At 48.8% G+C, this 23,055-nt stretch overlaps 1 protein-coding gene across 5 annotated transcripts; it reads right to left on the bottom strand.

The window, feature by feature from the left end:
- Window positions 1–953: 953 nt before the first annotated feature.
- RAB7B (RAB7B, member RAS oncogene family) lies at window positions 954–22,674 on the bottom strand. Of its 5 annotated transcripts, none has more exons than XM_079107454.1 (6): window positions 22,491–22,674; window positions 16,544–16,611; window positions 15,894–16,020; window positions 14,970–15,185; window positions 7,854–7,979; window positions 954–3,182 (listed from the first exon to the last, which is right to left on the bottom strand). In XM_079107454.1, the coding sequence occupies exons 2-6, from the start codon at window positions 16,594–16,596 to the stop codon at window positions 3,105–3,107; spliced, it is 600 nt and encodes a 199-aa protein (XP_078963580.1). In that variant the 5' UTR covers window positions 16,597–16,611; window positions 22,491–22,674; the 3' UTR covers window positions 954–3,104. The 5 variants fall into 5 exon arrangements, with proteins under 5 accessions (XP_078963580.1, XP_078963582.1, XP_078963583.1 ...); XM_079107456.1 differs by lacking the exon at window positions 22,491–22,674 and adding an exon at window positions 22,057–22,197; XM_079107457.1 differs by lacking the exon at window positions 22,491–22,674 and adding an exon at window positions 20,656–21,346.
- Between the last annotated feature and the right edge of the window lie 381 nt (window positions 22,675–23,055).

Here is a 23,055-nt window from a genome sequence, read left to right as displayed (position 1 = left end):
GAGGCCCATCCTTGATGTAAGCCTCTGTTATTGCCATCTTGAAATTCTGAATAATTTTCATATAAGGGACCTGACATTTTCATTTTGCACTGGGCCCTGCAAATTGTGTTGCCTATCTGAGTTTATTTCTGTTGTCGGCCCTTTAGTATCCTTGGCATTTTGAATATGCAGATGTGGGTTTGTGTGTGTGTGTGTGTGTGTGTGTGTGTGTGTGTGTGTGAGAGAGAGAGAGAGAGAGAGAGAGAGAGAGAGAGAGAGGGTACTGGGGTGTCTGAGCCACATCTCCAGCCCTTTTTATTTTACGTTTTTATCTTGAGACAGGATCTCACTAAGTTGCTAAGGCTGGCCTCAAACTTGCAGTCCTCCTGTTTCAGCCTCCCTATTCACTGGGATTACAGGCATGCACCACCGTGCCTAGTGTAGATGTGGTTTTTTAAAATTGAAATTTAAAAAGTAAATACAAGCGTCTCTCCTTATGTGTAGAGGGAGACAGTCCAAGCCTCCAGTGGGTCCTGAAACCATGGATAGCATCGAACTCCATATACTATGTGTTTCCTGTGTATATGTACCTAGGATAAAATTTAATTCATAAATCACAGTAGGGGATTTCTAACAACTGATATTAAAATAAAACAATTATAATGACATATTATAATAAAAGTTGTATAAATGTTTATTTCAAAATATCTCGTTATGTGGACCCCACCCTTTTCTTCTTGTCAAGATGAAGTGAGGTTAGTGACTTGGGCATTTTGACATGAGTGTTAGGACCACATAAGGGTTATGTGAACACTAGCACTTGATACTATGACAGTCAATCTAATAATAAAGATGACTACCAAGTGACAAACAGGTGTGTAGTGCATACAGCGTGGATATGCTCTACAAAGGGATGATCCACATCTGGGCAAGACAGCATGAGATTTCATCACACTACTCAGAATGGCACAGGATTTAAAAGTTATAAATAGTTTATTTTTGGAATTCTCTGTTTAACATTTTTGGTCCGCAGTTAACCGTGGGTAACTGAAACTGGGGAAAGTGAAACCACGGACAAAGGGGGACTACTGTCCCACACAGGATTAAAAACAAAGGACACCCTTATTAGTCGCTGTGTACATTTAGAAATGGTCTGTATGTCCACTGTGGTAGTAAGGGGCTGCGTACACACTCACAGGTGACACATCCAATCCACAGTGTGACTGACTCCTAGGAGAGTCAGTGTGTGCAAAAGGCCACCCCTGAGGGCACGTCGTTCCTCCTCCGACCGCTGAAGGACAAACAGAGGCGTTTTGTGGGCCTGTTGCTCCCATGTTGGCTCAATACTTCAGTCTGGGGTAAGCCAGGTCATGTTCCAGGGCTACGTGGGAGAGAAGGGGCTCCCCAAACCCTTTTTCATCATCCCCAAACTCCTCTCCATCTAGGCAAATCTTTAGAGGAGGATAACACCTGCAGCCATAGGCTAATATCCCCAGCTCTTCTTAGTACTCAGGAGACTTCTATAGAGACAAGGAGATGTCTGTGGTGGGCATGAACTTGGCCATCGGAGGCCCTGAGAGGTCATCTTGTCCACCTCCTTCAGGCTGGCTGCCTTATCTGTGCTGTCTGAGGCCAGAAGACAGTAGCTTGTGCTGGGACGGAGGATCCACGAGCACCCCAGGCACCTCTTTGGAGTATTTGTCTCTGATTCCGCTTTCCTGCCTGAATCAAGTTCTGCAGTTTTTGCCCATTTCTCACTATGCTTAAGAAGTTTGAATTCTCTGGCTCCACAAATCTGGATGAGAATGTCTAGAACTCGGAGCAAACTTCCAACATCCACAGGACAAGAACTCCAGTTCCTCAAGGCTTCCAGGAGCTTCCTTCCACCTTCCGCGGAGCCTGGCAAAGAAGGGGCACTGCTGCCCTCTGGTGGTCAGTCTGCAGAGAAGCAAGGCACCCTCTATGAGCAGTCAGGCTGGTCTTTGGGACAACAGTTTTGAATCCTCAGGTAAATGAATGTTCTTCACTGTTCCTGGAAGGCAGCAAGCTGGTCCTCGCCTCAGGGTCTTGCCCTTGCTGTTCCCTCCCCCTGGAATGCACTTCCTCCAGCTCTTCAGTGGCAGCTGCCTCTCCTTCTCTAGCTCCCAGGACAAATGTCACCTCCTCAGGGAAGTCCTTCTGGACAACTTTGTCTAAAATCACACCTCATCACAGCCCCTGTCCCTGTCCCTGCCCTGTTCCTTGTTCCCCTTTGTTCTTGGCACCTCCCTGCTCTTTGGAAACACCTATATAAGTTCTTCATCATTGCCTCCCTCTCCACCACCTGTAAGCTCTGGGGATCGGGACTCTAGCTTGGCCCTCAGGGCAGCTAACATAGGAGGTGCTAAAAAATACTCATTGAAGGAGTTAGTAAATGCATATCAACAATAGCAACTGAGATGTACATGCAGCTTCTGGTCCTTAAAACACACCTTCATGTGGGCTGATGCCTACCTATCACCCCCATTTGACAGATGAATAAACTGAGGCTGGGGGATTTATGTGAACTACCTGAGCATCCAGCAGAGGGGAATGAGGAGAATTCCTGGCATCTTTCCTGTGCTCCCCCGGTCCTCTATTCTGAGGGAGCCTCAGACTGCCGAGCATCTTCCAGGAATGGAGGCAGGTCCTGCACGTGGTCTCCACACCCTCTCTCCTTGGGCTGGTTACTAGGGAGGCTGAGATGCATCATGGTCTTGTGGCTTTGGGGGTTGAGGCAGGAAGGAGTGAGGAGACCAGTCCACCGGATTCTAGAAACAGTGGCCTGTTTGCAGAGATGTGTTCTGGAGCAGGACTATGGAAAAGGCAGGCAGAGAGAAAGCTGGAGCCATCGAGGGAACAGTGCCTTCTCCAGGGCCAGGAGTGGTTTGCAACATTCGTCCGGGCCCCTGAGGGAGCAGCCCTGTCCGCACTACAGTCTGCCCAGGCAATGGCTGCGAGGATTCTGGACCCGGCATGGTCAAGGGCTCTGAGGGCAGAGCCTCGGCCTCCTGGGCTGGGCATGGGTTGGGATGGTGGGGATCCAGCTGGGATGAGCAGGCCCAAAGCAGGCTCTGTCTCTGGCTGTCCAGAGCGGGCTCTGGACCTCAGCAGCATCTGCTCTTTGCCTGGCCTGGCACGAGCTTGATGGAGTCCGTGAGGTGATTCTCTAGGATGTCTCGATACTGGGGAAGAAGAGAGGAGTTAGCATTGGTGGCCTGAAGAGCCCAGAGCGCCACTGCCCCCTGCTTCAGAATGGCTCATGGAGGTTGAGCATGTTCTCTCCTCTCCGTGTAGCTGTTGGGAACCTGAGGCCGAGAGGACAGGTCACTGCCTTCCCACCAACCCCTGTCCTGTCTGCTCTTCTGCCTCTTCCCAAGTCCAGAGTAGTTCAGTGGCTGGGTTAGGAGCCCAACCAAGTCCTGTAACTCCCATTCTCCAGAAGGGACAACTGAGGTGACGTTTGGGCTCAAGCAGAGATGATGACAGCCCACTCCTCTTTCCTCTGGAGCCCTCTCCCTGCAAACATCCCAACATCCTGACCTTGCCCCCATTGGCCCCAGGGCCACCTCCCACCCTCTTCCCACTGGCTGTCCTTCCCAAGTCCAGGGAGTCCCCCAACCAAACTTGGTGTCTCTGTTCAACTCTTTGCTTCCCTGCCTGCTCTGCAGACTCCCCTGTCCCTACAAGGACCTGGAAAAGGCCCTGGTCTGCCTTGCATTTGATAATGGAGTCAAGAGGTTCCTTGGATTCCTGCAGAACTTCCTGAGTACCCACAGCCATGAGCAGGTTTCCGTGTAATTCTTTTCTCCAGGGCCAGGGCCTCTGGCAACTTGTCCATCTGAACGTGAACTACATTAGGATACAGGAGTATTCTGCTGTGCATGTCACTTCCGAGGGGAGTGTCCTCATCCCCTCAGCCTGGTCACCTCAGTGGCATTGACTTTAGGTCCTGCATCCCAAGCACCTCATAAAGATGTCATGGTTTCACTGAGCAACTGTAGCCAGCCCTTTCCCCTCTGGATCTGGTGATTGCTACTTTCTTCAGAAAGAACTGGGTCTGTGTGCTTTATCTTCCGACCCTTGGAACTGGACCTGACCAGCCATAGTAGGACAGTATTGCTAAAATTTCTAAGTGTAGGACCCCACCATCCCGAATCCAGTAAGCAGATGGGTGTTTCTAATTATGAGACACCCAAAATAGTTGCTTTTCATTTAATGCTTTCTCTATGCCAAGATATTATTTTATTTAACCCTCACAACAACCCATGAGAAAGATATTTAAGCACTTTAAAGATAGGGGAGTGGTGGCTTAGAGAAACTGTGTGACTTGCTCGAAGACACTCTTAATCATATTTTGGAATAACGAATACCCTAATCCTGGAATATTGTCAAATTGGAATAATAAAGTAGCCTACCTACCTTTTTCCTTGGCAAAATGTTAACTGAGCACCTACTTTGAGCTCTCTGTAGATGGCTTGTACATTGCTTTTTCTAGTCTAGAGTGCACTGCAGAACTCATGTTTCCACCTTGTGTCTCAAGGACCCTCCAGAGCAATGTGCCCAAATGTGCCTCTTCCCTCTTGCTCTCAAGAAGCCCTGCTTTCTCCTCTGCTTCCTGTCTAGGTACCACTCATCCATTATGCCTTCACTTGCCAAATTAGAAACCTGGTTGTCATTCTAAACTGTTGCTGCTTCCTTCTCGTCTGTATCTGCCCATCATTAGCCCCTGAAGGTTCTACCTCCAAAGTCTCTCCAGTCCACTCCCTCCTTGCCCTCTCCATCCTCTCCTGCCTGGACTATTGCAGTAGCCTCTTTGTCACCTCTAGGGCCCACCTGCTCCGCAGCTTAAAGTTCCCCTGCTGAAAACCCACACACATAGCTCCTATTTAAAAATAGCTGCTTTTCATTTAATGCCTTCTCTGTGCCAAGATATTATTTTATTTAACCCTCACGACAACCCATGAGAAAGATTTATTAGTACTTTAAAGATAGGGGAGTGGTGGCTTAGAGAAACTGTGTGACTTGCTCAAGGACACTCAGTGAGTAAGATCTAGAGGCAGGATTGACAGCCCGCTGTCCAACTTCAGAGCCTGGTTCTTCCCACCCTACTCTAAGGGGTTCCCCCCTTATTGAATCAGCCCCTCTCCCTCTTCCTCTCCAACCCCTCCCCCCAGCTGGTGTGAAGGAGCCCTCGATCTCTCTGGGAAGGAGGGCAAAGAGCTTGTAGAACATGTCCTTGAAAACTCTTTGTTGGGCTCAGTTGTGCACACCTGTAATCCCCGCAGCTCTGGATGCTAAAGCGGTGGCAGGATCACAAGTTTGAGGCTAGCCTCAGCAACTTAGAGAGGCCCTAAACAACTTAGTGAGACCCTGTCCTAAAATAAAAAATAAAAATGACTGGGGATATGTCTTAGAGGTTAAGCTTTTCTGGGTCCAATCCCCAAGTATTCCCCTGCCCCCCCCCCAAAAAAAAAACAAAACTCTGACCTCAATATATATTTGCAAACTTCAATTTCACCTTAAATATCCATGCAAAATTTACTTTCCATGCCCCGAACTGTCTTAATGTGAACATGTTTCTCTTGCAAATTTCTGAGTAATATAGACATTGCAAAAAGATGTGCCCTGTTGGACTTTAAGCTTCTGGGTGGCCCCTAAGTGCCCCAAACAGTCCAGCAGCAACGTCTAGAAATCGTGGATCTTCGGCATGAAGTCTGGGCTCCAGGTGGGGCTCATGAGGCCTCTGTGATCTGGCGCTGCTGACCTTGCCAGCTTCGTCACTCAGCATGTGGCCCTACACCTGCATCTCTCAATGACATATTTCCTTCCCTTGCAAACTCCACTCATCATCAGTGTCAAAGACAAGCCCCCTGTTCAGGTCTGGCCAAGGATCCTATCCTGTCTCTGCCTATCCTCACCCCCCATGGCTTATCATGTCCACCTGCAAACTGTGAGCTGCCTTTCAAAACCCTGCTCACATGCCACCTCCTGGAGCAGGCATCCTCCTTCACCCTCCCCACCAGCTGCCTGAGTCACCTCTGTCCTTGATCATCATCCCCTGCAGCACTGACCGCATTCGCTTCATGAATGTCTTGCTCTACTAGTGACCCCAAGGGCACTGAGGTTTGTATCTGCAGCCCCGACCTGACAGCCCAAGAAATGTTTATGGAATGGAATTAATTTTATTTTATAGATGAAGAAACTGAGGGTCAGACAAGTCATCTAGGTGCTCAGGGGCCCACACGCAGGCACTCGGGAAGGACTCAAATCCAGGCCAGTCTGACAGACACCACGATTGTCACTCCCAGACTTCTGCTCAGTCAATTTCCTGCATAATTATGGGGGACTAACATGGAATTGCTGACTTATTCTTTTGCCAAGACAGGATGTTAAAAGGAACAAGCAGACAAGCTCCTATCTACTAATGGCACCACGTCGTGACCGAGGCACAGTAGGAAGGACATGATATAATTTAACCCTGATTCAATAGGAAGGACATAATTTCAAGAATAAAGGACACTCTCTCCTCTAAAAGGACAGACGCTAACCACACACAGGCAACAGCAGCGTGCTGATGGAAGCTTCCCCGTGACTAAGCATTTGGCAATAACTTCAGTGTTCCTGGAGTATTTATCACCGGTCACAGTAGAAGGGAACAATTAGTGTTCCTGGGAATGGTGGGGACAGGCACATCTGCATGTTAGGAGCCAGCTTTCCTGACTGTGTCCTAAGCCACATCGCTTGACGGCACGCGAAGAGATGGACACCCGCGGCTTCCCTCTAACAGGAGAGGGCAGGGTGGGGAGGGGAAGCGCAAGCCCAGCCCAGGGGCAAACAGGGATCAGCGCTGTGCGGTGAGGGTGGCGAGCTCGCGCCCTCTCCCTGGATAGCCGCTAGAGGTCGCTGCGGCCTCCCTCCAGCGCGGACAGCCCCCGCCACCCGCCCCCGAGCGCTTCGCTCCAGGACAGCTGGTAGCTCCGGCAGGCAAGCCAGTGGGGTCACACACAATGCAGGGTGATAGCAGATGCTTCCACTTAGGGGAAGCCTCCAATCTCCCACCCGCATTCCCTCATCCTCCATTCCTCATCATTGCTGGGATTCTCCCTCCCTTCTAGAAGCCCACCTAATTAAAGGCGGCATCAAAAAAGAGAAGACCCGCCCTGGGCTTCCAAACGCCACATCAGAACAGCATTAAAACCCAGCTACCGCTCCTAGGCAGGCTTTCAAGACTCCCTCCCTTCTCCCACTCCCTCCCTCAAGCGGGGGTTGAGGCGTGTCCTCCCCTTCCCGAAGTCCTTCCCCACTGTGCTTATAGCTCAGGTGCCGGTCTCCCTCCTGAGACCCAGGTTCCCCTGACCCCTGCATGGCGCCTACCAGGTATGCCACTTTCAATGAATGCAATCAGAGCAGGGGGGTCTGGGTCTGGTCATCTTTGGATTGGCAGCAGCACGGCAGGCTGGGTATGCTGCTTGGATAAATGCCTGTCTCCATGGAGCTTCTGCGCCGTCAGGATCGGACTGGATAAACACTTCTTAAACACTTACTAAAATTAGAATCTTCAGGGGAGAGGCACAGGACTGGAATTTTCAGATTCACCACAAAGAATCTTGATAACCAGGCTGTGGAGCCACTGATGACACACTCTGTTGCATTTTATGCCTCTATAATTTGTGGTTCCTGAAATGTTGAGCCCATTTAGCAAATAATTCACCAAGACAATGAGCACTCTGTCACACACACATGTGTGTGACACATGTGTGTGACACACACCTGTGCCAATATACTCTTTTCTGAAAGATCCTGGGATCCCTGAGCCCAGGGGCAGTTCTAGCCAGTGCCACCATGCCACTCACCCTTGACAGAGCCCGGCTGGCCAGCACCTCGAAGGCTTGCACCACGTTGATGTCGTTCTTGGCACTGACTTCAAAGTAGGGAATGTCCTTCTCTTTACACCAGCCTTGGACCACCTCCTGGGGCACCTGGCGAGGGGGAGAAATGGTCACCATTCCTTTATCATCCTTGCTTCCACCACCACCACCACCATGAGCTAATATAAACCTCTTCTTCATAAATTACTTAGTCTCAGAAAAAGGACTGAGAAAGTCACATCCCCATCTTCATTCATCACCCCTATTCCCACCATGGTTACAACCCCCATCTTGTCATACCACAACACCATGATCACTCTTGTTTGTTGAGAACCTTCCACATGTCTGTACCTACGCATTTTCTCTTCAATTCTCAACCATAGATCTACAGGTGGTTCTTGTAGTTTCATTTTATAGAGGAGGAAACAGACCCTGGGAATTAAAAGCTTTGCTCAGAGTTTATGTATCTGAGCAGAACTTAAACCCAGGCCTGCAAGAATTGGAGCTCACTGCTTGTGCTGCTTCCTAAGGCCTAAACCAGGAGCTTCTTCCTGTCACTGACTCTTTCTTTAGTTCTACGAAGGGAGATGGCCATAACAGACACTAGCCAGGAAGGGCAGGGAGGGAGGACTTCCTCTCCCCAACCCCTGAGCTGCTGAACAGACCCCTGCTCAGGAGACCTGTTGCTGGGCAGGAACTCAGCTCCTTCCTGGCCCTTTTCCCCCAGGGTAGAGTTTGAGAACAGTTAATAAGCTGTGGGCCAGGCACTGTGTTAGGTACTTTATCATATTTTAACTCATCAGATCCACTCACTTGCCTTATGGAACGGTTTTTATTAATGCTACTTTATAGGAAAGTACAATGAGGCCCAGAGAGGTCCAGAGACATGCTCCACATCACACTGCTGAGAGAAGAGAGAGCTTGGATGCAGTCCGAGCAAAGCACTCTCCTGGCCCCTGAGCTGGCTCCTGCAGGACACTGCATAAGAACCTTGCTTCTCTTTTTCTGTTGCTCCCACTGGACTGTAGATTCCTTGAGCTCAGGGTCACGTCCTTTTTAGTGCTCTTCCTGGCACATAGGAGAGACACCTCTCCCAAATGCAATGGCTGATTACAGTCTGGGGGTGTTGGATGGGAAAATGTTCTGGTAGCACTTTGGATTACTTACAGAGACAAATGGTACCACTGAGTTTGATGACTAATGAGTTATTTGGGGGAGGAAGATGAACACTTATGGAGCATTTGCTGTGCCTAGTACCATATAACCATTATTTCAATTTATTTAAAGGAACCAGGATCTCTTTCTTGGGGAGAGAGGGCCATTCTCCTCAAACTCAGCAAAGGCAGAAGAGATCCAATTACCTCCCTCACTCCTGCAGGTTCTGAGAGCACCTACCTTATGAGTTTAAAAAGTACCATCATGGGCTGGGGAGATAGCTCGGTTGGTAGAGCGCTCACCTTGCAGGCACAAAGCCCTGGGTTCAATCCCCAGCACCGCCAAAAAAAAAAAAAAAAAAAAAAAAAAAAAAGGAACAAAATGTCCACAGTCTCTTTGGTTCTTGCTCCCCTGACCTCAGGAGTGGAAGGAGGGCTAGTGGCTCATGTCTTCCTTTCACAATGCCTCTGTTGTCCCCCAGCATGGCTTTGGCATTGTGAGGCTTGGGACCTAAGACTGAAGGGTGAAGACTGAAACCAGCTAAGCAGTATGTTGGGCTCTGCCCAGTCTCCCAGGTACTGTCGAACTTGAACAGACCAGGGAAAATCTTTAGGCCTTGGTCTTGGCCTCTGATCTCTAAGCCTTTGAGAGGAGGAATGTTATCTCCTATGGAGCACGATGCTCAAGGATCAAATAACCACATGAGAATCAAGACCCCTCACAGCTCAGGGGAAACCCTGCACTATTTGGAAGGAGAATCAAGGTCTACTGAGTTGCTGGTTAGAATCATCCTCACCAGTGACATGCATATAAATAATCATAATCAACACACTTGCCCACATGCCTATAATCCCAGTGGCTTGGGAGGCTGAGACAGGAGAATCTTAAGTTCAAAGCCAGCCTCAGCAAAAAGTGAGGCACTAAGCAACCCAGTGAGAGCCTATCTCTAAATTAAGTACAAAATAGGGTTGGGGATGTGGCTCAGTAGTGGAGTGCCCCTGAGTAACACCAGCCCCCCCGCCCAAAAAAAAAAAAAAAAAAGAAATCAACACGCTATACTTAGATTACATCTTAGGCACTCAAAGGACTTTCAAAGTATTTGAAGCAAAGTCTGGACTTCAACTTCTTACAGCTCCTTCATTCCTTGGATCCTGCCCCCTACCCAAGTCCCCTCCCCCTAGGGGGCAAGCACTTAACTGGGCACATGGAAGTACTATAAACTTGAAATGAAAGTAAAGTGACTTTTTCCGGGAGGTAGTAGAATCCTTTAGCTTTCTTGGCATGAAAAGTAGAAACCCAGGATTGCTGCCCAAGGTCACCCAGTGACACAGCTAGGAAGACATGCCTGCAGTGGCAGCTGCTGGTCTCAGCTGTCCCTTGCCTCACCAGAAGGTGACAAGGTCAGTCTGGGTGCCCAGCCAGGACAGACTTTTTATCTCATTTTCCTCTGCTCTTTCTGTTTTTAAGGAGTGATTGTATCCAAGCTTCAATGTATCAGTAGAAACTATGTTGCCAAGTAATTCTTTTTATATATCTCCTGGCCTACCCTGCCCCCAGAGAGCTGGCCTGGGAAGGAAGCCACACAGACAGCGCTTTTCAATTTTCTCTGCCAATTCCAGTCTCAGTTTCATATTTTAAAGATTGTCTTATCTTTTATTTATAAAGTCTACATTATTTATAACTTGGAAATAAATTCCAGGTGTGGTACTTGGGGACATGGGACATGGGAATTTTAGAAGAGCAACTTCCATTAATTTTCCTCATGGTGTACAAGAGATGCTTCACAATTTCCTTTCCCTGTTATATTTTGGCTCATTCATTGGAGGACAAATGTTGGACAAAATTAGTCCAGCTTTCATCAATTTATTTATGATGTGTTTCCAACTCTTATGCACTTAAAGTGATTGATAGCATAAGTGCTAAAATTAGCAGGTCAATCACTAATGAGTAAACCATCAAACCACTACTAAAACTAACAAACAATATTTTTAGAAAACATGATCCTGATTGTATGGATTGATGGTAAATTAGAGATTACCTTCCTGAGCATAGAGCAAAGGATTCACGTCCCTGAGAATAAAATCCTTGTAGTGTAGATGCTTGCAGAGTTATTGTGATAAATTAATATATTATTATTATTATTGCTATTATTTTACTATTACCTTATGTAGACATAGTTAGAATTAAAAGATGTTTAAGTCAGTAATTTCTTTAGGACTCTTCTGGTCATATATAAAGCATAACATATACATGTATGTTTTTCTGGTGGTAAAATATACATAACATGTAATTTAACATTTTAGCCATTTTTACACATATAATTCGGGGACACTGAGTACATTCCTGTTGCTGGGCAACCATCCCCACCACTCAGCTCTAGAACTTTCTCATCTTCTCAAAGATAGCAACGTATTTTTAAGTTTTATTTTCTATTTTCTTTTTTTTTTTTAAGTAGGAAAAGCTGCTGTGTTTCCAACCTACCCCTCAGAGATAATGAGGATAATAATCATAGAATTTTCTTAAATTCTCAAATAATCTAAGGAAATTCACGTTCTGGCCTCCATTCCACAGAGGAAGAAGCTAGTATGGGCCCAGGATAGGCATGGAGTATGGCCTAGCAGAGCTTTAAATAAGGATGTATCTCCCAAGCATCTGCCTCTCAGCTGGTCCTCTCCATTTCCTCACACTTGGCCAGGGACTGGCAGGCCCCTGGGCAGGGCTCCCAGCCTCCCCTCCTGGGCCTCTGGGTTAAAGTCCCTCAGCTCTCCCCCGCCCACTTCCTCCTCTCTACTTCCCTATCTTCACTTCATTATTGCTCAGCACTTCCTCACCTCTGGTGTGTGCTACACCACCTCCCTTCACACCCTTCCCTGGCCTACTTTGTAGACAAACTCCCCTCATCCTCTGGACTCCAGTATCCTCACTTTGCCTCCCAGTCTTGGCTGATGTGGATTTTTCCTGGGGCTGCCATTCCCCCTCTTGATGTCTCCACTGGGGCTAGATCCATAGCCCTCCTGACCATGGATGCTGAAGAGGGCGTTGGCTTGCCTGGAGCCTCATGGCTTCTTTCAATCCTTTCTTCTTCCTCTTTCTGCAAGCTCACCCGTGGCTTGGATGGGGCCCCTCTCCCCTGTGATCTGCACCTTGCCTCCTCTTCTTCCAGTTACCTCCTCGTTCACTGAACACTTGAATCTGCTGTGTTTCTTCTAGCCCCAGTGCACGGCTGCCCCCGGATTCCTTCTCCTCAGTAGTCTCTCCACTTCAGCCTCTTCTTCCCAGAACCAGACTCTAGACCTCTGTAAATATTAAATCTGGCTTCCAATTCTTCCACGAACACAGTCTCTTCTTTCAACTCGGTGTGCCCTCGCTGCTGCCCTGATCCAACCTCTAACCCCCAGCCCCTCACCCTTCCCTCATCCCTCTCCTTTGATTCATGGCTTCTCAGAACTCTTTCATCTCTACCCTCTGGCTGCTGTTGCTTGGAAAAGCCTCAGTCTCAGGTCCCTCATTCCTAGCATTTACCCCATGTAGGCTGTTGAGAAAGAACACCCCTAGATTCCACCTCAAGTTCACCATCTCCTCCTTTGGCTGCTCTTGGCGTGCACCCATATCTATTCTTGTCCTTGTCCTTGATGGACTCCTCCTCCCATTTATTTTGGGGGCAACTATCCAAGCTCCAAGATTCCTGAGCCTCTTACTTGGTTCCCTGCCTCTCACCAAAAAGTGGCACTTCTTACTTCACTGAGAAAATATCAGATTCTCAGTCTTGAACTCCATTGACTTTGAACCTTATGACCCACAGACATATGAAACAAAATGTTAAAGTGGATGTTTGTAGGGAATCATGACAGCTTGATAGACGTCAGACAAAAAGGGAGCTGGGAGGCAGACCACCCTGGGACCACGCACATTTCCAAAAGCTCGTGACCAAGAGTCTCTTAAGTGACACTAACACTCATGGAACAGACATTGAAGGGAAGGATTGGAAAGGTTTCTTTTGGAGAAAATTATGTTATGCATGTAAGTAAAAAGGGGGAACAGATAAGGCTTCACATTTAGTCAAAAGATGGTGTTGCAGAGCATCACCAACACATGACCCTGGAGTTTGGTGGTCATGGTGGACTGGTGCCTGATGTGCCCTTGAGGGATCCAAGATAGAAGGCGATGGGGTAGGGGGAAAACAGACTCCCTGAAATGGAGCCAGAGTCACCATGTGCCTTGAGGGGTGGCTCTACAGAGAGAGCCAGGCTGGGGCTATCAAGAGGACTGCTTCAGGAAGGAGCCCAGTGGGCTGGGAGATGGCTGAAAAGTTAGGAGCAAGGGAAAGCAAGACCTTGTCATGGGAGGGACAGTGAAATGTTCCTGGAGGAGGTTTCTTAAGGACCCAAAGGAGTGACCCACAGAAGAAAGCTTGACATGACCGCAAGACCCAAAGAGCACCAAACTCTCTTATGGCAACCCCAGTCAAATAAGAATTGTCCTGCTCTCCCGACCCCTTCTAACTTCACTCCCTACTGGGTGAGACACCTATTATCTCAGCTGAGGGGATGGGGGTTTGGGGGTGTAAGGTTGGCAATGAGATGCTCACCTGCAGTTGTCCCAGTGGGGACAACTAACTGAATGAATGTAGGACTTCATTATCAGAGACAGGATATTTGTAATGAGAGAACTGACATCGGGTTTCCAAACTGACACAGAGCTGATGCCTCCAGCTACCTGTTCCCAGCATGGAGTTCCCTTTGGAACTTTCATTCTTATGTCCTCCAAAGCCTGCTGGTCCTCTCCAGCTGCCTGGAGCTGTTCTCCAAGCTCCTCAAACTCAGCACGTCCAATCAAACATGCCTTCCTCTAGCAACAGGAGATTCTCCTGTGCAGGGGGCGGCTCCACTGGAAGCACCTGCTCCTTCCCTTCATCAACATACTTCATCATCCAAGTGATGCCTCTGTTCTCCTATCACTCGTCTCTCTGAAAGCATTGTGAAAACAGTTCAAGTGCGATGATTCACTTCCTCACTACTTTTCTCTATTTGAAACACTAAGGACACTTATTTCAAACAGCTCACTTTTTTTTTTTTTTTAAGAGGGGGCGGGTACTGGGGATTGAACCCAGGGGCGCTTACCCCCTGGCCATATCCCTAGCCCTTTTTATATTTTATTTAGAGACAAGGTCTCACTAAGTTGGTTAGGGCCTTGCTAAATTACTGAGGCTGGCTTTGAACTTGAGATCCGCCTGCCTCAGCCTCAGGAGTTACTGGAGTTAACAGATGTGTGCCACTGCACCCAACTCAAACAGCGCTTTTGGGTGTCATTTGGACTTGGATTGGCACAGAGCATCTTTAACAAATTAAAGCTACTTCTATTCTTTTCTCAAGAGCAGGTAAGGAATAAAAGAGCATGAAGTTCAACTCCTATATAGTCGGGACCATTGTGGTCATGGAGCAGACCAGCTGTCAGGTGGTTAGGCCCATAATGCTGAATATGCCTATGATAATTAAAAAGTTATTACTTTTCCAGAAAACTTGTAGATCCAAGACTTTATAACTGCAGATCCCCTAACTGACCTTGGCAGGAATACCATTCATTCTACAGGTTAATTCAGATTCCACCCAGACTCCCATTACCTCCAAGGCCGTCAGCCCTTGACACAGGACTGCCTTCAGTTCTCAGTTCTTACCATGCTGTTCCTTCAGCCTGAAACCCACCTCTTCTAGGAAGCCAATCTTCTATTCTGGACTTGGACAGATGCCCCTTCTTGGCCTCCCCTTTTCTCCAAGGTATATCTCTATCACTGCATTTGCCATCCATAACTGTTTTTTATAGGTCTATATCCACTACTAAACCATGGAATTTTTGAAGTAGGGATTGTGCCTGATTCGGCTCTGCGTATGTGGGACGTGTTGGGTGCTGAGATATAGATCGTTGAATGAATGAATGCCTGAACAATACCTTCCTGTCTTCCAGGTCGATTTTATTCCCCAGCACCACCATGGGGTAGGACTGCTCCATGGGGATAATCTTGGCCAGCACATCACCCCGCCAGATATCCAGGGCCTCAAAGGACTCCAGGTCGGTGACATCGAAAGCCAGGATACAGCCATCAGAGCCTTTGTAGAATGTGGACACCATGGAGCGGAACCGCTCCTGACCACCTGTGTCCCAGATCTGGAGGGGAAGAAAGCCGCCCCATGGGGCTATGGTGAGTGGCTGGAGGGAGGTGTCATCAGGTTACATCATACCAGACCTTCCTTTTCTGGGAAGAGAGGAAAGCCTGCGTACAGGTGCAGGTGCGTGTTGGTCTTTCATTCACAGGTGCCCTGACCTTTCTGCCCACGCACACTCTAACACTTTTACAAAAACAGTTAACACCCTGAGAGGATTTTTGCATCTGACCCCTCGTTTTCCCTCTGGGTCATCAGGACAGGCGTTGTTATTCCCATCTGACAGATTTAGAAACTTGGGCTTGAGGAGTGACTTACCCAAGGCTACCACCAATTTTTCCAGAGAAACTGAGAATAGGCTTGAGGTCTCCTAAGACCTGAATTAGTCCTCTTCCTTGTAGATTAGGCATCAGCCCCCCCCCCCTTTTTTTTCTCTTTCTGCAAAGAGCCAGATAGTAAACATTTTAGACTCTGCAGGCCACACTGTCGCTCTCGTGATTGCTCGCTGTCATTGTAGTGGAAAGGTCAATAAGTACACAAAAGTATGCCGCTGTGCCTCAGTGAAGAGACCAGATTTGGCCCATGAGTTCAAGTTAGCCGATCTCTGCTTCAGGCCATTCTAACTCCGAGCTCACTTTGCTACGTAAGTGGCCATCCAGGCAATGTTGGCGATTTTCACATTGAAGAGGGAAGGAGAGAACTGATTGCTCACCTGTAGCTTCAGAGTTGTGTCATCCAGCATGATGATCTTGGAGAGGATGCTGGCTCCCAGTGTGGTCTGGTATTCCTCATAGAACGTCTTGTGTACATATTGGTGAAGAAGGGAGGTCTTTCCCACTCTGAGGAAAAGTACAAGCCATGTGAGCGCACACCCACCCCCCCCCCCACACACACATCCACCCACACCATTCTCAGACACTTACCATCCCCCTGATGTTGCTGTCTCTCCCTGAGATTCTGAATTTCTCACATCTGTGGTCCAGGGACCACACTTTGAGGAGCAATGGACTAGGGAATGGTTTCTACAAGAAACCAAATAAAGGAAGCGGAGAGATTTGGAGAGAGCTGAAAATCCCCATAACAACAGGCAGGTCTTTCCAGGGTGAGGCAGGTGGCAGGAGGGCGGTTGCTGAAAGTCTTGCCTGATTCACAAAGCTTGTTACTGCAGCACTGGAACCAAACCCATCCATTTACTGCTAGCTTTTTCTCCCAACTGAGCTTCCTCCTTGAGGTGGGTGCACTTCTCTATCATCCCCCATCCCATCAGAAAGGGACCCCATGGGGTGGGAACACATCATGGAGACCCCACTACCCTGGCACAGCTGCTTCTAGACTCCCAGACCCTGAGCTCAGCTGGCTTACCCAAGCGCTCCGACGATGATGAGTTTCAAGTCCACCTTCTTCAGAGGATTCATGAAGGGGCTTCAAATCTGTGGGAAGAGGTCACAGGTCATCTACATGCTGGCCAGCATCTCCTGTGACTACTGACACTGAAGCTGGTTTCTGCTTTCCTCTCCTCTTTTCAACGTGCAGGCCTCTGCTCTGGGCCCAGGACTCAGGCAGGGCTGTTCTCCGAAAGAGGTGTAAGAGTCAGAAACCTTTAGACATTCTCCCCTCACTTCCCCTGGGGGCTTCCTCACAAGGCTGGAGGGGCTGTGAGCCCGCAGGAGAGACAAACTGCTCACCCTTCAGGGAGGAAGGCAACCCTGCTCTGAGAGGCAGCCTGGAGTGCCAAGAAGGCAGAACAGGGTGAACAGAGGCCTCCAGGCAGTCAAGCCTGGAGCCAGAGATGGAGGACACTGTGGGAAGAGGAGATGGGGTGGGCAGGACAAGGGGTCCATTGTCAGTGCTGCTCAGAGGCTTTGAATGGAAGAGCGTCCCTTTCCAGGCCTGAGGTGTGGCTGCAATTGCAGAATCAAAAGGCTCTTCTCTACTGCAGCTGGCAGGGGCTGAGGCTGGTACATGTTACTGGAAAGCTACTTGGCAACAAGCATTGAAAGGCTTAAAAACATCCCTGACCTCCACTTCTAGGAATCTGTCCTAAGGAAATAATTAAGTAATGTGAGCACAGACCCTAGTTCAAGAACGTTTTCCACTGTATCGTTTACACACACCCAATAATAAAGAAGTAGTTAAGTCACAGCACACAATGAACTTGTAAGCTGTCATGGAAATGGAGTTTTTGAGCATTTTATAGTAACCTGGGAAAATGCTCGTGTCCTAGATTCTACGTGGAAAACAGAAGATACGAAGCTGCACATACAACATCCCTCCTAATATTCAAGTATAAACTGATGTTAAAGTGGAATTAGTAAAACATCCTTATCTTCCTTTCTATTGCAGTGCTGGGAGTTGAAGCCCAGGTCTTGCAAATGCTAGGCAAGTGCTCTCCCCCTGAGCTACGCCCCCGCCTCTCACCGTGTTGTTTTGAAAACCAGCGTGAACACATTATGAAATGGCTAACTCCAACTAACCAACACAGGCATCACCTCACATAGGTGCTGTTTTCTTGTGACAAGAACATTTAACAAAGCCCCGCGCTAGACCCTGGGAGCAGCGCAAGATGAAGCACACAGGACACCCCTGCTGGGAGACATCAGGGAAGAAGGCACAGGGGCTTAGGGACACCAGAGAAAGTGGACAGTGCCCAAGACACACAGGGAAAGCATGGTGGGAACTCAATAGAACCAGGCCCAGAAGCAGGTGGATGGGGGGCCACATTTCCTAGGGAGGGGATGAAGTAGGCCAAACCCTGGGACGGCTGAATGGAGATGGCAGCTGGTTTGCTTCAGGGAGAGGGAGGAAGCCTGTGGAGGAAGCAAGATGGGCCGCAAATAGTCCACACTCACTCGTTCATTCATTCAGCAAATATTTCCTACCCTTCCGACATGCAGAGGAAGGAAGGGAATTCGAGGTATGAACCCTGGCTGGCATTTTGCAATGGTGTCACTGCCCACAAGGGAAACCAGCCAAGGGAGAAAGTGACTCAGAAGCGCCTAAAAGGCATGGGTCTCTAAGCATCGTTGGCCACTTTGGAAGAGAAGAGTGTGCCAACTTAGCTTGAAAAACCAATGCAATGGCTTAGGAAGGGGAGTCAGGACAAAAGGGAGGAAGGAAGAAGGGAGGAAGAAGCAGCAGTGGCTGGACACCCGCAGAGGGCTCTGTAAGAGTTCCCCAAAGCGCAGGAGAGCCTCTCCAGAGCCCTGTGAGATGAGTACGACCAAAGCTCCAAGAACTGAGGCCTTGTCACTTATCCAAGATCCCAAGGTAGTAAACAGATGAGTTGGTGTTCCAATCGAAAGCCAGAGGCTTTCGGTGCCCTGTTGCCTTCGGATCCTCTGAGTTCGAGCCCCTGGAATCTGTGTGCGCAGGAATCTGGAGAACTGGGCTCAGTTTTGGTGAGCAAACAAAGCCCCAGGAGAACCAGAGAGACAGGAAGCCAGAATGACAAAGAAGCACAGAGGGCAGGAAGGGAACTGGGACGGAGGCTCCTCATGTTGAGGCAGAGGGGTCGCTGTAGGGGCCATGCTCACGGCCTGAGTTTGTCTCATACTACAGGCTAACATTTACTTGACAGGCGCTGTGCTGAGAGCTTTGAGAATATGCAAATGAGAAATATGCATATTGTTGTGAGGGTGAAATGAACCAATTCATCATTATAATACATTGAACACATAATACATTATTATGGTACCTTTACTGGCACAAATTAAGGACTCAAGAAATGTTAGCTATTTTATTGATTGCAAAAACAGTCTGTGAGATTAACATTATTATTATCATCTCTATTTTACCATCTCTATTTCATCTTTACCGAAGAAACAGATGTTTGCAGAACTTCAGCAGTTCATGCCTGAAGACATGAAGCCCACAGAGCAGAGCCTGGATCTGGAGCTAGGGTTTGATCTAAGTCTAGTTCCAGATATCACACCTTGTCCTGCCCTGCCCTGCCCAGCCCTCTTCTGTCTTCCCCTTCCCTTCCTTTGTACGGGGTCTCACTAAGTTGCCCAGGCTGGCCTCCAACTCATGGTCCTCCTGTTTCAGCCTCCTTAGTTTCAGCGTCCTGAGTTGCTGGGATTACAGGTATACAACCACCGCTACTGGCCAGAGACTTCACCCTAGACTGGGAGATTCTACTGCCCAGCTGCAAAACTAGAACGAGAATAACATAGCTTGTCCTTGGTGCCCCTGCCTGAGTATATGTTGGTTGTAATCTAGATGTCCATAACAAGAGGCTGCTTTCTACATAAATTCAAATGCACTCATACTTTGGAACACAAGGCAGTTTTAAAAAGATGAAGTGATAAATCAGAAAGATACACATGATAATTTCAATAGAAAAAAAAACTGAACATTTTATAATGTATGATCCCAATGGCACAAAAACAACAACTTTATGTGGGACTATATATTTAACATTACACATATGGTTATCCTGTAAACACAGAACATTATGGAAAGACACACCACAGGATTAATAAGAGGGCTGGGGAAAGGTAGAGAGGCTGCTGAGAGCCATCGTTTTATTTTATATTTTATATATGTCTAGTTTTAAAATTTGTCCCACAAGCCAAAATTATTTCTGTAATGAAAACTATCAGGTAAAGACTTAACCTTTCTTTAAAAAAGAGCCGATGGCTGCCCAAAGTCTTGAGTGTGAGTTACTAAAAGGATGAATCACTCTGACGGCCGGGGCAGGAGGGAGGCTGCCTGGTGCCACGGAGTGATCATGAGTTTAGATCAGCGCTCTCATCCCATCTCTGCACATCTGTGACCTTGACTGAGTTGTCCAAGGTTTGGGGAATGTGTTCCCTCCTGGGTAAATGGACATCCATGGCTCCGGTTTCCTCTGGGGTGGCATGTGTCACACACATTCTTATAACACAACAGGTTCCCCAAGTTGGGAAAGATCCAAATAAACATTTAACAACTGGGAGAAGGGGAGGGATTTGCAGAGGCCTAATTTGCAGTCTTGCTACTTGCTATGGTGTAAATTTGCCCACCAACGCTGATTTCAAGCTACCAGTGTGGAGCCTGTGCCCGACTGGAAGGACCTCCAAGGTCATTTAATCCAATCTCCCTCTGGTACTTGAGCCATTGCTACCACATGCATGGAAACACAGAGCCAGCCCCGCCCCATGATGCTTCCACTAGAGTTGGACTTCTCCTGGGGGGTCACACAAAAAAGGCTCAATTCCTCTGCCACGTGCCAGCTCTTCTGAGAGCTGCAGTCTTCCCTTTGGGTTTTATTTGCATCTTTTCTTCTACTGATCCTTGTTACTTGCTTTGCCTTATGAGTTTCCCTCCCACTCCACCCCTGCCCCTCCCCCACGTACCCTCAAAATGTACTGCTGCTGCCGGTTCTCACACCTCACTTGCATGAGGGCAGACGTTTGCTGAGGCTGCTAGTTAAAAATAGCCTGGTTCTGTGTTCCAGAATCAGCAGCAGCAACAAGAGAGTGACCGGGACTTACTCAGTGTAAGAGAGTGACTGGCTGACTCAGGGTGGGGCTGGAGAGTAGACACCAGGGCTCTCCTAGAGGCACAGGCTTCAGACAGGGGCTGAGCTCCCTTTCCATGTCCTCTCTGCCCTGTCATTGGCTAGGCTGTGGCCGTGGTTGTCCTTTTAAGCTTCTTCCAGCCCACAGGCTGACTCAGATGCTCCAAAACAGGGCATCATCCTGGAGGCCAGGCTGAGTCATCCTCCATTGTTAAGTAACATCGAGAAGCAGGCTTGGGGTGAGGGGCTCGCCTGTGACCAGCCCAGGTCCGCACAGGACAGAACTCACTCCCCACTGAATGTGACTGACCCTTTCCCCCCTCTTGCCTGGCATCACTTCTAAGCCGAAACCCAGGCCTTGCCCACTTGCCCAAGCTACAATGTGCTATGTCCCTGCAAAGCAAGAAAGAGTCATTGCTGAACCCTTGGGTCCTTCAAGAACTCTTGGACCTTCTCCATTCTCACCTTCCCACTGCCCTTTTCTCCCTCATCCACTGGTCTCAGCCAGAACCCAGGCCTGGCCTCCTGCCTCATTTGTTGGGTGAGTCGCTGCAGCTGCTGGCAGGCACCAGGGAGCTGGGGACGTCCCCGCTCCTGGCTCCCGCTCTTTCTCAGCGTTTTGCCTGCTCTTTAGCACCTCTCCTCCCCAGCCTATACTTTGGAAAATTCACCTAAAAAGGAAGAGAATCTTCAATCGTGGAGTCAAGTCCATCTGTGAAGAGGCTATCTAGGGAGCACAAGGCTTCGCTGCCTCCCAGGAACACAATGCAGCCCTAACCACCCAGATCCTAGCAGGTCCAGACCTGCTCCCTCTGGGAAGTATACCCACAGCCTGGTTTCAGGAGGCTCAGCATTCCTGTCCTTTAAGTTCTCTGGATGTATTGTTGGTTCTCTCTCTCCAAACAGGCGGTGTGCTCAAGACCTCCCAGATCTCTGTAACCCCACAGAGATTGGCTGATGTTGGGGATATAGAGGCTTCCATAAGCACCCATCCATTCATCTGTCCTCCATCCACCCACCCATCCCCTCAGCCACCCAGCCACCCAGTCATCCACCTAGCCAGCCAACACATGTCCCTACTATGCACCAGCACAATGTAGGTCTGAGTATACAGAAAAAGGACCTTGTGGTGGGGATTGATCAGTAGGCCTAAAGAAATCATTTCTATGAATACATAATGCCTAGCAATTAAGGAGCACTTGCAGTCTACAAAACACAGTGATAGCCCAGTGGATTCCTGGATCAAGGACTGGTTAGTGGCAAGCTGAACCTAGAACTAAGATCTGTCTCTGTCTCGCCTAGCAATTCAGTCCTTTGCCAGAAGACATATATCTGATTCAGCACAAGAGATAATTTCCTACTCCTGGGGGCTCACCTTTCCCTGATGAGATCCTCTGATCCACTCATCTCCATGCCAGAAGGAACCCTGTCTAGGTGGCAAGGGGACTCTAGGTGTGATAGGACCCAGTCCTCCTGAAGGGCTCCAGTTCCTGGCAGGCCCCGCAGGCTGGAAGCTGCAGCACCACCCTCTACTGACTCAGCTGGCTGTGGCAGCTGCCAGGCACTGCCGGCCCTTGTGTATCTCCCGAGCAGGGCCCCAGTTCCCCGGGAGGTTGGGGAAGTCCTTTTTTGCCACCACACCCAGTCATTTCCCCAGGTTGGGGTCTTTGGGATGAATCAAAACCTGCGGCTGCCAATTCCAGGCCTCCTCCTTGCCTCCCCTGCCTCTACTCCTCCCGTAAGAACCCAAATAACTCTGGGGGCTGCTGAACAGATAGAAGGTCAGAGTCAAGCTTGCAGGGCACTTACAGCTGAGGCTGTAGCACTGGGTCTTCGAGGGCAGGTGGGTGTTCTCTCTGAATCTGGAAGTATCTTCTTGGAGCAAAAGTCTCAGCTGAGCCTGAGGAAAAAGGCTTTGGGAACCTAAAGAGTTTGGTGGGGCCAGCCACTTCCCTCCGAGTTTTCCTCCTCTCCCTCTGTGCACAGACTTGGGAAAGTTGCAAAAGAGGCTGGGCTGGTGACCTCAGCTGCGTGGGAGGAGGGGTTGGGTGGAATGGGAAAGCTAGGCTTCCCAGCTGACTGATTAGGGGCCCCTGCAGTGTATAGTTTATAGGACTCTGTCCCAGGGGGGTGAGGAATGGAAGGCTTGAGGGTGGGAGCTCATGGGCCAGAGGGTCTGCAAGGTAACAGGCCTTGTTTGTGGAGGTTGGTTTTAGGAACGTCTGCCTCTGCTACTGGAAGCCACCCAGTAAAGGGGACTTTTTGTTTGTCAAGTGTTTTTTTGTTTTCTTTTTTTTTTTTTTTTTTTGTACCAGGGATTGAATCCAGGGGCACTTAACCACTGAGTCACATCCCCCAGTCCTATTTTGTATTT

This window comes from Sciurus vulgaris, assembly GCF_902686455.1.
Source record: "Sciurus vulgaris genome assembly, chromosome: 12".
Taxonomy (NCBI): Eukaryota; Metazoa; Chordata; class Mammalia; order Rodentia; family Sciuridae; genus Sciurus; species Sciurus vulgaris.
The sequence above is the reverse complement of the archived record's forward strand: the minus strand, read 5'-3'. Positions and strand labels throughout refer to the sequence as shown.